This window comes from Marmota monax, unplaced genomic scaffold, assembly GCF_021218885.2.
Source record: "Marmota monax isolate L192 unplaced genomic scaffold, Marmota_monax_Labrador192_F-V1.1 WCK01_AAM20220418_F8-fsc00020, whole genome shotgun sequence".
Lineage (NCBI taxonomy): Eukaryota > Metazoa > Chordata > Mammalia > Rodentia > Sciuridae > Marmota > Marmota monax.
Window position 1 is genome coordinate 15,577,797 of NW_026692912.1, and position 16,781 is coordinate 15,594,577.

The 16,781-nt window shown below is 38.9% G+C and overlaps 1 protein-coding gene across 17 annotated transcripts in view; it reads left to right on the top strand.

The window, feature by feature from the left end:
* Window positions 1–16,781, top strand: part of Mrrf (mitochondrial ribosome recycling factor) — a 51,123-nt gene that overhangs the window by 27,218 nt on the left and 7,124 nt on the right. For 16 of the 17 annotated variants that reach the window (XM_046451342.2, XM_046451343.2, XM_058581694.1 and 13 more), the window contains one exon: window positions 15,677–15,836. In XM_046451342.2, coding sequence (XP_046307298.1) covers window positions 15,677–15,836 — 160 coding nt within the window. Of the gene's footprint in view, window positions 1–5,966; window positions 6,263–15,676; window positions 15,837–16,781 lie in introns of those variants that run through there. The other variant, XR_009227435.1, reaches the window with a different exon arrangement.

Consider the following 16,781-nt stretch of genomic DNA (forward strand, 5'->3'; position numbering starts at 1 on the left):
TGGGAAAGAAATTGGTATTGCTTTTGCTGCTTGATTGCTTGGGTACTTGGCAACAGCACTGCGCACAGTGTGAGTTGCTTAGGGACATGGACATTTCAGGGCCAGATGACCATCTGCAGCACACCAAGTGATCCCTCCATTGGTTCTCAGACTCAAACTTCTCATCACTCACTTAGGAAGCCTCATTGGTACTTGAGTGCCTCTGGCTCACTGCATGGCATCACTCATAGCCAGCAAACTTACTGTGTACTCAGTGCAAACTGTGTGCTGTTATTTAACTTACTTCATTATGTTACTCTCTGCTTTTCTATCTGAACAATGTAAGCTTAAGAGCGGTTAAACAAATATGCTCAAGTTCATTTAGTTAGTAGAGTTGAGCAGGATTCAAACTTGAGTCTGTTTATTCCAAAGTCTGTATTTTTGCATTTATGGACTTCTAAAGTGATTTGTTTTTGTTTTGTTTGCTTGTTTTTATAATAAAGGACAACAGTTGATGTTTTAAATTTTAATTATGTGATAATCCAAACTCTGTGGAACATAATTTCCAAAGCTCAAATCGGGAGCATAATCTGACAGTGAATTTGTATGTCACTTTTTGGTTAGATAGGCAATATGGGGATACAGGGTACTTATTAAAATCTAAATATGTTGAGGAATAACTTACATATGACAAAATGAACCCATTTCAAGTGTACACGATGTGAAGTTTTGATAGATATATATGTCCTTGTAACTACTACCTCAATCAAGATATAGAAACAATTCAGTTATCCCAAGAATTTCTTGTCTGCCTATTGGTCGTTCCTCACGTCTCCTCCTTTTCTACTTTTTAAAGAATAGAATATATCTAAAATATATATATATATATATATATATATATATATATAAATGTATTTATGCTGAAGTGTAAAACTTCATAAATGTGTTCAGCAGATAGTTATTGAATATCTACTACATGCCCAGCATAGTTCTAGACACTGAGAATAAAGTAGTGAACAAGCTAGACAAAGCCTTTGCCTTATGTAACTTCTACTGGGGAGATGGTCAGTAGCACACAAACATTTGTGTGTGTGTGTGTGTGTGTGTGTGAGAGAGAGAGAGAGAGAGAGAGAGAGAGAGAGAGACCTGACTTGTTTTTCTCTCAGTGGAGGTATATAAAGCAGTGAAAGGAAATAAAAAATGCCATGGGTGGGGCTGGTGGGGGTTCACTGTTAAGAAGGGTGTTCATGAAGCCTATAGAGGAAGGTGATAATTGAGCAGAGAACTGAAGGTGTGGGGTGGCACAGTAGGCCTGCATTTGGCACCAAGGCACAAAAGCAGAAAGTGCAAATATCCTGAGATGGGAGTCTGCCTAGGATGTTTAGCATAGCATGTGGCCATAGCATGGGTGAATGAGGAAAGACAAATAGGAGATAAAGTCAGGAGTGGAATGAGGTGGCCAAATCATGTAAGGTCTTAATAGACCATGATAAGGATTTGGCTTCTGTTTGGAATGAAATAGGAAACCATTGGAGGGTTTTGAGCAGGGGTGTAATGATGTAGGTTTTGAAAGGTCCATTCTGGTTGTTAAAATTTTGAGAATTGTATTGTAGGAAAGCAAGGGTGAAAACAGGGCCAGTTAGGAGCTATGGCAGTAATGCAGAGAAGAGATGATGGTGACCTGAATTAGTGTTGTAATGGGGCGGTTGGTGAGAATGGTTGAATTCTAGATGAGTTTTAAAGGAAAAGCTGCCAAGATTAGCTGATGGATTGAATGTGAATTTAGAGAGGACTCAAGGATGACTCCAAGGGTTTGGCCTGAGCAACTGGAGGGATAAAGTTACCGTTTACTGAGCTAGAGCAGGTTATGTGAGGAGGTGTTGGGTAAGAGAAGAACAGATTTTGTCCCTATTTGTCAAACCAGTTCTCTTGGAGGGCTATCAGAGTAGCATACCTCCCACTTCAGCAACCATGGGAAAGTTGCATGATTTTTTGAGGCAGAAGTCTCTTTATCTGTAAAATGGGAATAATTAGTCAATGGTTATGAAAACTGATTGGATATTTTATATGAGGCTGCAAATGTAAGGTATATTATATGTACTTAATAAAATTTAACCCCTTTATCTTATAGTGCTCATCATCTCTTCTCCTGCTTAAGGAGCTCTTAGAAACTATCTTTTTTTTCTGGTTATTTAGGAGTAAAACCAAAGATATTTTAAGTGTGTTTTCTGATTTCTCTTTTCATCCTTAATGCTGTTTTTGCTTCCTTACTCAGTAAATCCTCTTCTAAACCCATGTTCATTTTACCCCCTATTTTCCCCTCCACTTTTAGGGATGGGAGGAGTTGAGTCATTATGTTGTAATTATCTTGGAATTTAAGTTGCTCAGGAACGTTGTAGTTTGATTGTTAATAAGCACTTGGTTTTGTTCTTTGAATATGAATTATGGTGATCAAGACCTCCTAGAAGGTATATCCCAAATAAGAAAACCTTGTGCCGAGTCCTGCCTGTGGTGTGAGATTTACCGTGCTTGTGGTGAAGTTGAGGGACCTTGGCTCTCCTTGGCTCTCTCTACTTAGAACTGCTCCCCAAGGCCTCATGGTCGTTGGCTTTTTGCCATCATCAGCTCTCTTTTTGGGGGGCACTGTTGGGGATGGTAGACCTAATACCTAGACTGATTTTCTGAAGCCAGACTTTTCCCAAGGTGGGAGGAAGGAGAACTCTCCTTAGAATCAGAGCAGGTAATTTCCCAGATAACATTAAAAAGCCTTGAGTTATAGTTCTTTCAGGTTAAATTCCGCCTTTGTTTTTTCCTCCACCCTATGCTAATATGCAGTTTCTCATGGATGATGCCCAGATTTTTCCAGGGAGAGCAAGCTGGGTTGGCATAGAAGAATGGTTCCCAGGCTGAGTCATATGGGGAGAGGAAGCTGCTGTACAGCCAGGGAAAGCGAGAATGGATGACCCGAGGATCCAAGGTTCCAGTCAGAAAAATTCTAAGAAAATCAATGCAAGACTTTCTAGTTACAGGCTAGTTATTTCAACTCTCTGACCCTTAATTTCTTGTCTATAAGATGGAATAATAAACACATTTGCTTTCATGAACATTTATTGAAGGAAACTCCTGTGAAAGATGAAGAGAGGGAACAAGAGTAGACAAGGGAAAGCCATTCGCAGTCTCACACCAGCGAAGAAAGGAAAGAGGTCCATAAAGGAGCATTCATGTGGTTTTTAAAATTGTCCTCCTCATGTTTGCTGCTGTTAGTGACTATCCTGTGGCCTTTTCTGCATGGTGATTATTAGCTGTTTCTGGGAGTATTTCTTTCACTGTCTGAGGCAGGTGGCCCCCCAGTTGTGTTCAGGGAGGATGCTAGAGGCCTATAGATTTTCAACAGCTTTATTGGGCTCTAATTGACCTACTGCAAGTGGACAGCTTTGGCGTTTGTCCACGGAGGTGTGCAGCTATCACCACAATTTTAGGTTTCATATTTATTCATTCCTCACATTTTATTTACTCATTCCTAGGTTGATAAACATTTGGGTTATTTCTACTTCAGGGCTTTTGTGAATAATACTGCTGTGAATATTATTGTACAAGTTTTTTGTGTGAACATGGTTTTAATTTTCTTAGGTGTATACCTGGGAGTAGAATTGCTGGGTTATATGGTAAGTCTACTTAACTTCTTGAGGAACTGCCAAACTTTCTCACAGGGATTGCATGCTTTACATTCCTCCCAACAATATCTGAGGGTTCTATTTTCTCCATCTCCTCACCAACACTTGTTATTTTTATTATGATTACTATCCTAATGGATGTGAAGGGGTATTTCATTATGGTTTCCCTAATGGCTAATGATGTTGAACATCTTTCATGTGCTTGTTGGTCCTTTGTATTTTCTGTAGAAAAATGTCTGTTCAAGTCCTTTGCCTTTTTTTAAATTGGGTTGTTCATCCCTTTGTTGAGTTACGAGTGTTTTTAATATATATTTTGGCTGTTGGACATATTAGGTTTATGATTTTTATCTCTCTTTTTTTAAAAAAACTTTCTTAACTTTTTTTTAATATTTATTTTTTAGTTGCAATTGGACACAATATCTTTATTTTATTTATTTTTACGTGGTGCTGAGGATCGAACCCCGGACCTCACATGTGCTAGGCGAGCCCTCTACCACTGAGCCACAATCCCAGCCCCTTTCCTAACTTTTTAAATTACTTTTTAAATATATGTATGACAGTGGAATGCATTACAATTCTTATTCCACATATAGAACACAATTTTTCATATCTCTGGTTGTATACAAAGTATATTCACACCAATTTATGTCTTTATACATGTACTTTGGATAATACTGTCCATCACATTCCATCATCATTTCCAACCCCCTGCCTCCTCCCTTCCCCTCCCACCCCTCTGCCCCATCTAGAGTTCATCTATTCCTTCCATGGTCCCCCTCCCTATCCCACTATGAATCAGACTCCTTATATCAGAGAAAACATTCGGCATTTGGTTATTTGGGATTGGCTAACTTCACGTAGCATTATCTTCTCTAACTTCATCCATTTACCTGCAAATACCATGATTTTATTCTCTTTTATTGCTGAGTAATATTCCATTGTATATATATGCTACATTTTTTTTATCCATTCATCTATTGAAGGGCATCTAGTTTTCTAACATTTTTTAAAAAATATTTTTTAGTTGTAGATGGACGCAATACCTTTATTTATTTATCTTTATGTGGTGCTGAGGATCGAACCCAGTGCCTCACATATGCTAGGCGAGTGCTCTACCACTGAACCACAATCCCAGCCCCTTCATCTCTTTCTAATTGCAAAAATTATACATACTTATCACAAAAATTCAGATGCTACAGAAATATAAAAAGAAAAATTCATTTACAATTCCCCAAGTATTCTTTCCAGAAATAGCCACTTCTAAGTTCAATATGTATCTTCTAGATTTTAAAAGATGCATATGTATTCCCATATATATGTATAGGTGGTTGTTGACCTATTATGGTTCAATTTAAGGTTTTTTGACTTTATGATGATGTGAAAGCAATATGCAGTCAATAGAAACTGCACTTTGAATTTTGATCTTTTGTGGGCGGGCAGTATGCAGTATAGTACTTTCTTGTGATCCTGGCAGTGAGTAGCAGCTCCCAGTCAGTCATGTAAAGCAGTCAGGGAAGCGGCCACATTCTACAGCATGCTGTATTGCTAAGTTATGTTATTCAAGGGGTTAGCTATATGAAATGAATTTTTGACTTAGGATGTTTTCAGTTTACAGTGAATGCATCAGATATATACCCATCATAAGTCAAAGAGCCTTTGTAATTTAGTTTACATAAATGAGATTAAATTTCTATAGTATCACAACTATCTTTCTTTCTTTTTCTTTTGTTCTTGAATTAACAATATTGTGTGCATTTCATAGCAATCTCATTGTTTTTTTTTGGCTTTCTGGAAATATCCTTTTGAGATGAGCATAATAAGATGTGGAAACTGGGGATCAGAAAGTTTAAGTAACTTTCCCAAGGTTACAGATCAGTAAGCGGAGGAGTGTATATTCAAACTTGAACCTGTCTGTTTCCAGAGTCCATGTTCTTACCATGTTATCACATTGTTACGTGGGCTGATGACCTGGCATCTGTTTCCTTCTAGTTCTGACCTCCTTGTGCTAGCTGCTATATTGCCTTGTAGATCTAGTTACAGGGTAGTGTGTATAATTTGCACATTCCAGGAAGTTTTGGTAATATCTTTTTCTTATGTGAGCTAAACACATAGCGTTAGTGATCTTGAAAGGAAAAATGAAAATCATAAAAGAATGCCTGATGACCTGACTTGGGCTTGGGCAGCCACAAACTGCATTTGAACAACTACAGCTGCGTTTTCTACCCTTTCATTCCCACTGCCTGTTTGCAATTGCTGCTTTTCAGGGCCATTCATTTCAAGATTAGTTCAGTACATTTGTTTTCTACCTTCTAGATCCAGTGAGCCTCCGTGCAGGTTCAGGATGCCTGCCCAGTCCTGTTTAGTGTTGCTTCCCATCTGGCCTGTGGTGTTTCAGAAGCGTCTCCTGCTATTACAGGCTCCAAGTGTGTGGGACGGGGACTCCCTCCCCGCACACATGTGCTGATTGAAACACTCAAGGAAGTACAATCAGGAAAGAATGGAACCTGGGCTGAGGAGAAAGTTGCCACCAATATTTGTGCAAAAGCTGCACACAAAGGACATGTTTCCCTTTTCCCTGCCTCTTCTGTGTTCTCTACCCTTTGTATTATGTAAGTACCTAGCAATTGACTGCTGTAGGTCCATTGCATTCCTCTGTAGATTCTTTTTCCCCCACTGCTCTTGAATATGTCAGAACCTTGAGAGTTGCAGTGAATTATCTGTCTCAGCAGGTCTTAATATTTAAGAACAGTGCTGTACTTATTGCTACCACTAGTAAGAATAGGAGCTATGTTTGTCCAGTCCCAACATGGAGAAAATATAGCAGAGGGCCTGGAATTTAGGAGACAGAACACACTGGGTTCAACTGTCAGGTCCACCAGGAAGTCATTGTGTGATCCTGGGCAGTTTATTTGATCTGTAAACAACGTTTTTTTCTAATCTGTGAAATTCATGTAGAAATACCACTAATGTCATAAGAGTATTATGAAGATTCACTGAGGTATTGCATGGAGATTGCCTCAGCTCAGAGCTTGGCACATTGACAGAGCTTTGCAAATGTTAGATTTTATTATTATCACTGAAGAGATGCAGATGACATTGGGGTCAAATGATGAGGCAGATATAAATGGGGCCCTTATTGTATAATAAAATCCCTCCTTATTGTCTTCTCTTGCTTTATTTTTTTCATATCACTTATTTGTCATTTTTATATATTTATTTGTTTACCTCCCCTTCACTAGAATGTGAATGCTTTGAGAGGAGGGAGGAGTGTTGTCATTCCTAGCCCTGGAATAGGGCCTAGCATGTAATAGGTATGAGTCATGGAGTGTTTGTGGAGTAAGTGAATATGAACGCTCACTATGTGCTCACTGCTGTTCCAGGCACTATTTGTGTATTAGCTAGTATATTTATAGCAGTCTTTTTAAGATCAGTGTGAAATTATCCCTATTTTGTAGATGAAGAAACTGAGTCACAGAGGAAGGAGGTTCATTGCACCCAGTATCACATAGTTAAGTGGAAGAACAGACAGTTTTTCTCCATAGCCTGGGCATATAGTCACTGTACTTTGCTCTCTCTTAGTAGACATTTCTATTTATTTATTTATTTGGAGTATTCGGGATCCAACCCAGGGCCTTGCACCACTGAGCTACATCCCCAGCCCACCATTAATTTTATTACTTATATATTATTATTAATTTAGAATAGTATAGCACATACATATTCAAAATTCTTGAAACATCATCTCTCATTTGCTCACAACACTGTGAAATAAAGGTAGCATCTTAAATCCCCCAACCCCACTTCAATTTGATAGTTGAGGAAATAGTAACATAATGTTTATCGAGCACATCACTACGTGCCAACATATTTATTAACGTTTAATCCTCACAACGATCTGACTAAGTAAACGGTATTATACAAATTTGACAGACCCAGGACTTGGGTTCCCCTCCTTCTGGGTGACAGGGAAGGAAAAGATAAGTGATTTAATCAAGGGCACTCAGCTTCGAACATGGAGCTGGGATCCTTGACCTTAGCTCTTTCTCTTTCTGTCATTCTGGACTGTATTTCAGGATGTTCAGCCAGGCTTCAGTCACAGAGAAGTCCTTTGAAAGCTGGTGGCCAGTTTTGTCCCCGGAGAGAACTAAAATTACTGCTTGTGGGAGAAATCCTTCCCAAATGTATAATTTCCTTTGGTCTGATGTCTTTATGAGACATTAATACATGTGAGACAGGCTAGTGGGAGGAGTGGGCATGATGCACCCAGAAGCATCGGAAATCTGGCTGGGCTACTCAAACAAAAACATTTCCTTCAGGGCCAGTAGCTCCAGGGCAGTGGGCAGCTCCCACTGGCAAACAATGAAGCAAGGACTGTGTCTGCTACTGATTGCAGGCCAACGCTCCTACTGGGGGGAAGTCTCCCAGCAGCCCAGTGAGGAGGTAGCAAGGAACCTCCTCAGTGGAACTGTCAGAAATGTGTTTTTATTTGCCATTCCCTGGAGTGCTGCTTCCCTCTGCTTAGCCACTGGCACAGAACTCATGACTCCCACAACCCCCACTGCTTGCTACTATCATCTGTTCCTCTTCTGTTCCTTTCCGCTCACCATCTATTCTACAGCCCTAGCACAAGTGACCAAATCCTTTTTGAGTATTTTCTTCCTCACCACTCACATCCTGTTGTCCCCAAGTCCTGGAGATTTCGTAATATTAGTACAACCCCCTTGTGTTGAGCTTTTGTAGTGCATATGCACTTGAAATATGCTGGACCCCTGCCACCCCTCATTTCATTTAATCCTCATGTCCATTCTCCTGGTAATATACATTCTCTTCAGAGTTCTGAAGCTAATAAGTGGCAGAGCTGGGATTTCAGTTTAGGTCTTCTTGGCTTTAAGGGCCCCTTTAAGTGGCCAGAGATCCTTCTGAAGTAGAGCGTCTCTCAGCACTATAACTGGTTTACCTGTTTACATGTGGTTTTGTACATGTGTCCCATTCTCCTTGAAACAATAGGAAGTATCATTTCAGTTAGTGGGATTCTCTTTTGTGCTGCTTACCCATGGGGCATGCCCTCTGCTTATGGTTCATGGGAACATGCTCCAGAAATTTTGCAGGAGGGCCCCCTTCCAGGATGTTACTGAGAGATCTGCCTGGTAAAGTTTGTGCAAACAAAGTGTGACCCTGCCAGTTCAGCCAAAACCCCTGCCTTATGCTGGCAGGCTCTCTGACCCCAGAGAAAAGACTGCTGTCTTCATCATGGAGCTTTGGAGCCAAGAAGCCGCTGCAGGGTGGAACCTGGGCTCTCCATCTACCTGCCTGGGGGCTTCTGTGTTGTTAGAAGAACCATGCTTAGCTCTGGTTTGTGCATTGCAGTCTCTACAGAACCCAGGTCTTATCAAGTTTTCTTTGTCCCTTGAAACACTTCTTTTGTTTTTCTAGGAACAATCTACTAGGACTCTTTTTTTTTTTTTTCATTTTTAAAAATCTTCAAATATACACTAAAAAATTAACATTTTGTTTATCTCTGAAGTATACAATTCAGAAGGATTAAATACATTCACTTTGCAATACAGCCAGTCTCCAGATTGCTTTCTTCCTGCCATATTGAAACACTATACCCATTAAATAATTCTGCATTTCCCTCTCTCCCCTACCCCTAGACTTGGTTGCCACTATTTTTTCTGCCTCTGTGAATTTAACAATTCCAGGAACCTCGTATAAGTGGAATCATACAATATTTATCCTTTTGAATCTATCTTATTTCACTTAGCATAAAGTGTTCAGGGTTCATCCACATTTACCATGTATTAGGATCTCATTACTTTAAGACTGAGTAATATTCCATCGTTTGTATATATTTGAGACTCAGTATGACATTGAAGGCCTGTAGCATTGCCCTTGCCAGCCTTTCCAGCCTTCTCATTTGGGGTCGTCTTTACCCTCTGCTTTCTGCTTTCTGTTCTCTAGCCACACTTTTTCCTGTCCCTCAGAAGCAGTATGTTCTTACTGCTTATTCTTGACCTGGGAATAAAAGCCTTTCCACGTGCCATTCCCTCTGGTGAGAATGATCTTCCACCACTATCCTTTCCACTCTTCCTCATCTTAATTAAAAGATCATCTTACTTTTATCTCTACATTTACTTCCTGGGGTAACATAGTGATTAGTTATGCATGCGTCTGTTTAATAGCTGCCTTCCTTGCTAGACTGTAAACTCATGTGTTTACTGTTATATCCCTTGTTTCTGCCATAGTAACTGGAATAGTTGCCCAGTTAACAGGTTAAATGAAGCTAAAAGTTGAATGAATGAATCAATACCGAAAAAAGAAAATTTCAAGGCTACATGCTGGATTTGGATCCCAAAACGTATATGAAATGTGCAGTTATGCATCAGATTGCAAAAGGTCATCTTGCTGAAGCATAGATCTTTGTCCTGTCATTTCTTGTTGATAAAAATGTCTCATGAATATAAACTTTATTATTTGAAGATGCCTGAGGGGTTGCCAAAACCCGAACAGCAGCAACAGTAAAGGACAGTTTACATTTTACACCAGGTTTGGTGCTGGCTGCTTTCCAGATATTATTTCATCTTAGTCTTGTGATTACTCTGAAATGGAGGTGCTGTTTTGTTTTTAATTGCTACTTCTAGATTAGATGACCAGGGCTTACTTAGTTTAAATAACTTGCTTAAGGTAACTTAGCCTATAAGTGACAGGTCAAGAAGTGGGGGTAAACCATGGATAAAGTATGCCCCTCCCACAGCACCCTTTGCTCATCAACTGGAGTAGTCTCTTTTTATTGTTTATTTACAAACAGGGCCACTACCTTGCTTTTCTTTGAAGCCAGGGTTTTGTGGTTAAAGAATTTGAAAATTCCAGGCCTGTAGAACAATTTCAACCCTGGTGTGTCCTTTCCAGTCTCATACTTGCCCTCCCACCATTACATCTTCCTCTATACTTCTCCCCAAAATGCCCTTTCCTTTCTTCTGCAGGCAACAAGTTACTGTGCATCTCAAAGGCATTTTCCAGATCTCAGAACAAAAGAATTATTTTTTCTGCATGATTCCCCCATAGAAGGTCCATCCTACTGACCTAGAGGTGGTCAAATCTTTTAAAATAATGACTGACAAGTCTATTTCTACCACATGACTGAGTCTGGAAAAGTTGGACCAGACCTGTTTCCTCTCTGGAGCACCTCAGCTTGGTTCAGAATCTGGCATGGAACACAGGGGGCTCAATCAGTGTTTGGTAACTGATGCTGAGTGGGCACTCAGAACTAGCCAGCCAAGGTCAGAAGCCTGGAGTACACCCCCTACCACCAACCATCACCATGCCCACTCACAGAACTCCATGAATGGGAGGTGTAGATGATGAAATGTATTATTCACTGCTTTGGAAAGAAATTAAAATATTTCCATAATACAATATGTTTCTTTTCTAAAACAGATGTGTCCTTATTGTTTCATGAGGGAGTAATTAAATGTGTTTGATTAAACATTTATAAATGCTATCATTTATTCAAGGCTTATATTGCTGTGTTTGTGGTATTTTTAATCTGTCATATCTGCTTTTCCCAATCATGCTTTAAAATCTTCATTTTAGAGACAAGGAAACTGAGGCTCAGAAAGATTAAGTAGCTTGCCCAAAGATAGTCAGTTTTTTTTTTTTTTTGGCTGGGGATTGAATCCAGGGCCTTGTGCATTCGAGGCACACACTCTACCAACTGAGCTATATCCCCAGCCCTGATAGTCAACTTTTGAGTGAGTAATAGAGGAATGAGATTGATCTGCAAACTGAGATTGATCTGCAAACGAGATTGATCTTCAAACCAGTTCATTGCCATTACCCTAAATGTCTAGTCTTGTATTTTCAGCTCAGCACCCCAAACTGGCATGCATTTGCCTTCTTCCTCTCAGCCCTTCCTGTGTCCAGCATCCCCTGCTCTTTCCCTCTTTCACCCTTTCCCCACTCCTCATTGTGCCTCCTTCTCCATTTCCTGTTAGTATCTTTTAGATGATTGAGTCTGTATTTGTATCCTGAAGCAGAAATGTTTTTGACAATATCAATACTAATTGTACACTATCTCATTTAGAAACTGGTGTTAATTGTGTGGTAATGTCATATTTGTATTAACAGATACTACAAAATAATACGTTTTTAAGAAGATCAAATCACGTATGATTTTGTTTTTTTTTATATAACCTTTTACTAGTAAGATTTTTGGTCCCAATTTATATTAAAAAAAAATATATATATATATATATATATATATATATATAATTACAGTGCACTAATAAAAATATTTTTTTCCATTTAAAATATAACAATGTATTGTAAAGTTGGTTAGAAGATTTTCTAAAGCAGTGGAATATCTATTTCAAGTTATATATGAAAAACAAGATTGAAATACTTCAATGAGGTCTTTTTAGGGAAGTTTAAGAGGTTTCTTACAGTCTTAAATGCATTTATTTTATGCCCCTCCTAGGATTTCAGCAGGATTAAGTTTTTTGAATCAGTGGATCAAGTTTTAATTTTCCTGTTCCTTCCTTACACTGACATATGCTTTGGCAGAACAAAAAAGAGACCTAAACATGTCAGCATGATTTTTGTTCAATGAATTAAAAACCATAAAAGTAACAAGATCTGATCCAAATCCCTAAACTCCTGACATGGTGGTTTTGTCCTTTTCAGCCCCAAGATTCATGTTACTGACTTTGAAAAGCTTTCTGTCTGGAAGCAGAAGTGCATGATTTATTTGAAATAGATTATAAGGGGTAAGCAGCCTGGAGTAGTGGAAAGAATACAGTCCAGAAAGATTTGAATTTGAATCCCAGTTCTGTCACTCAAGCCCCTTGGCAAGTCCCTTGACATCTGTGAGCCTCAATTTCCGCATTGGAAAATGGGGGTATTAGACTTCAATCTGAAGAATTTTTGTGAGAATCAGTGAGACCACATATTCAGAAGTACTCACCTGGTATAGAGGGGTTTAATAGTGGTAGTGATCAGAATCATTTTTATTTTGAGAATACCTTCAAGTAGGTCAGTCCAGAAGAATTTACTTATAATACAACCGTCCACTTCATTTTCAGAGCTTTTCCTTTCTTAGAATTCTTTGAATTCTTTTTCTCATGAGAGAAAATATCAGATAGGTATCACTAAATGTTCAGTAGCTACTTATCACTATTCCACACTGAACATGTACCCAGAATGTGGGATTATCCTTACTCAGCAAGAACCACACTGATTTGAGGGTCAGGGAGCAAATACCAGTGATGTTAATTTCAGGACAGAGAAATTTTGTTATACTCAGAACTTCATTGACTTTGAGACAGGTCAGCCTGAGTTTGACTTTGAATAAGATAGTAAACTCTTTGGACCTCATTTTCTTTATTTATAAAATGGGGTTCATGGCCTTATAAAAGACCCTCCATGATATGGCTTCCCAGCCTCTTCTCTCTCTTTAAAAAAAAAAAAATATATATATATATATATATATATATATATATATATATATATATATATAAATTTTTTTTTCCTGTTCCTTCCTTACACTGACATATGCTTTGGCAGAACAAAAAAAGAGACCTAAACATGTCAGCATGATTTTTGTTCAGTGAATTAAAAAGTTAAAATTTATATATATATAAATATATATATATATATTTATTTCTTTTAGTTGTCAGTGGATCTTTATTTATTTATATGGGTGCTAAGAATTGAACCCTGTGCCTGAGATGTGCCAGGCAAGTACTCTACCACTAAGCCACCGCCCTAACCACTCAGCCTCTTCTCTTATGACTCCTTACTTTGTTACTTGTGCTCCAGCCAGTTCCTGTGATGAAACATGTTCACAGCTTCACAGCTTCAAGCCTTTTTGTATGCTCTTTCCTCCTCCTACATGTCTCCCCTTACTCTGCCTGTACTGGCAGTTTGGACTTTTTTGATTCTAATAAGGTATATTAGTCAGAATGAGCTATGCTGCGTTAACAAGCAATCCCAACATCTCCATGGCTTATAGCAATAGAAGTTTATTTTTTGCTCATGCTGCATTCTAGAGGCTGTTCGTCATGGTCATTCTGGGACCTGAGCTGATGGAAATTCTTATCTCAACTTGTACTGTGGCCAAGGAAAACAAATGTGATAGAGCATGCATTTCTTCTGGAAGCTTCTATCCTGAGGTGATACCCATCATTTCTGCTCAGATTTCATTGGCCATTTCATTTTTATGTTGAGAATACATTCAAGTAGGTCAGTCCAGAAGGGACTGAAAGCTGTGTAGCTTAGCTTTGGAAGGGGTCAAAACGTGCATTTCTCCTATGTGCCCAGAAGGATAAGAACCATAATACTGGTAAACGGACCTAATGACTATCATGTTTAGATATCATTTCTCTAGGAAAATCTTCCCTTACTGCCCCTTCCCTAAACTTGGGCAGTCCTAGGTGATTTAGCTGAGTGGGTTTTTTCCTGTGGCACCTTGGCCTTCCCCATATCCCTTTCCATAGCACTGCTCATACTCCATTGTAAATGTCACTGCTTGCTTCACTCCTATTGCAGCTCCTTAAGAGCAAACAGTGGTCTGTCATCTTCATGGTAATATCCTCAGTGCCTAGCACTCAGTTTATAAAATGGAAAAAAGTTTTGATAAGTGGTAGGCACTCAGTTTATACAAATGGAAAAAGGAAGGCCGGGCAAACATGTTAGGCTAGTTTGCTAGGTTGTTGTGATTATTGAATGTAAACTAATAACTATCTGTGGTGGTTGTAAGGATTAGTGTATAAGTGCCTGTCTCAGTGGCCTATTGTCAGCCTTCAGTATGCTCTTTGCTGTTATGATGAGGATATTAAGTAAAAACTAATATTTATTAAACATTTATAATGTGATAGACATTTCCTGGGTACTTTTTGGAAGTTAACTGGCATAGTGGTTTGCCCATGTTACATTGTGACTCGTGTTACATATTGTTTGGTTTTGAAATCAATTGAAAGTCATTTGTTTTAATAAGATTATGAAGTTACTACTTGTTTTGGATGATTTAGCGATCAGAGATGCTGCTATTTCTATAACATCATCACTTATTTGCATTGCTTTCTTTAGCAGGAAGGAGGTAGAGTTATGGCTCATTTTTGATTGTTTAATTGAGCACTTAAAATGTACCGGGGTCAGTGCTAAATAATTCACATGCATCATATCATTAATTTTTTACATCACTCCTTGAATCCACATTAGATGGGCACTCTGAGGAAAGGAGACCATGTATGTGTCTCATTAGTAGCATGATCAGAATTTGACCCCAGGTCTGTGTAGACTTCCTCTTGTACTTTTAACAGTATTCTTTTTGAAAATTTTTTGTTTGTTCTTTTTAGTTATCATGACAGTATTTTGACATATCATACATACATGGAGTATAACTTCCCATTTTTTTGTGGTTATACATGATGTGGAGTTATACTGGTCATGTATTCATATAAGAATATAAGAAAGTTATGTCCTATTCATTCTACTGTCTTTCCTATTTCCACCTTCTTCCCTTCATTTAAAATTCCCTTTTGTCTAATCCAGTGAACTTCTCTTCTTCTGCCACCACCCCAGTTATAGTGTGCTAGCATCTGCATATAAGAAAGAACATTTGGCCCTTGGTTTTTTGAGATTGGCTTATTTTCACTTGGCAAGATAATCTCCATTACCATCCATTTACTGGCAAATGCCATAATTTCATTCTTCTTTATGGCTGAGTAATATTCCATTGTGTATGTATACCATGTTTTCTTTATCCATTCATCTGTTGAAGGGCACCTAGGTTGATTCCATAGCTTACCTATTGTGAACTGAGCTTTTAAGCAGTATTCTTATGGGCTGTCCTTAGCTAACTCAACATACTTGACCTTGAGCATATCCATAGGCATGTGTCAACAATGTTCAGAGTAAAAGTTATAGACTGTGGAGTTAATTGAGTGATATTAAATTCTTTGCTAGAGGCTAATGTCTAGATGATTTTGTTGATTTTTTGTTGTTGTTGTTTTTTCTTTTATCAGAGTAACCAGGGAGCACAGGGAAATGCTGGTGAAACTGGCCAAACAGAACACCAACAAGGCCAAGGACTCTTTACGGAGGGTTCGCACCAATGCGATGAATAAGCTGAAGAAATCAAAAGACAAGACTTCGGAAGATACCATTAGGCTCATAGAGAAGCAGGTACTGTTGCCGACAGATGTGGAGTTTATGTTTCCAACCCAAGGAATCATTCATTCATGTGTGAAGCAAAGACAGTTTAAACAAACGTCTCTGGTCCTTTCATTCACATGACAATATTGACCAAGTCTCTGTCCTCATGCTGGGCCCTGGAGGGATCCATAAAAGAGGATAAGATGCTGTTGACTTTTTACTTGTGCTAGGCTCTCTGCTAAACACTTTATATTACTTCATTAATTCTCGTCACTATAGAACTGTGAGGAAAAGTTCAGTGACGAGCCCAATCATGTTGCTGGTACATGGAAGAAAGGGCATCCAGAGACAGGCAGGCTGATCTCAGAGCCTACCTGCTAATGCTCTCTTCTCTGGTTTTCTGGTTGCTGAGAAGTAAGTACTTACGTTGTCAGTGTGCTGAGTAGTAGCACTTGAGCAAGTCTTAAAGGAGCTCTTGGATAAAAGAGTGAGAGACAAGAAGAAAAGAGACAAGAACAGCATGTGCACCGGGATGATGATATAAAAGAGGCTTGTCACATAGATCAGTGGGGCTTTAACCTAGGCTAAGACTAGGGAGTGAGTAGAGAAGATGGAAGGTCTTGAAGACCAGGTTGAGGAGTTTAAATTTTAACATGACCATAGTTTCCCACATTGGCTGTGCATCCATAGCGGTCACCTGTGGCCGTAGTAATGCTGTATGACCAGCTACTTCAAAACTCAGTGATTTATAGTTTCAAAGCATTATTTGTTACTCTTGTTTCCATGGTTAAGCTAGGTAGTAGCTGTTCTAGGCTGGGCTCTCAGGGAACTTGGCTGCAGATCTTGGACTGGGTTCAAGTCTGCTTTATAAAAATCTTCCAGAGTCAATAAATTTCCAGGGCGTCTTTACTTGGCAAGAGCAGATGCCACTGTGCCTGGCTCTCCCTTCTTTATGTTGATTATTATTATTTTTTT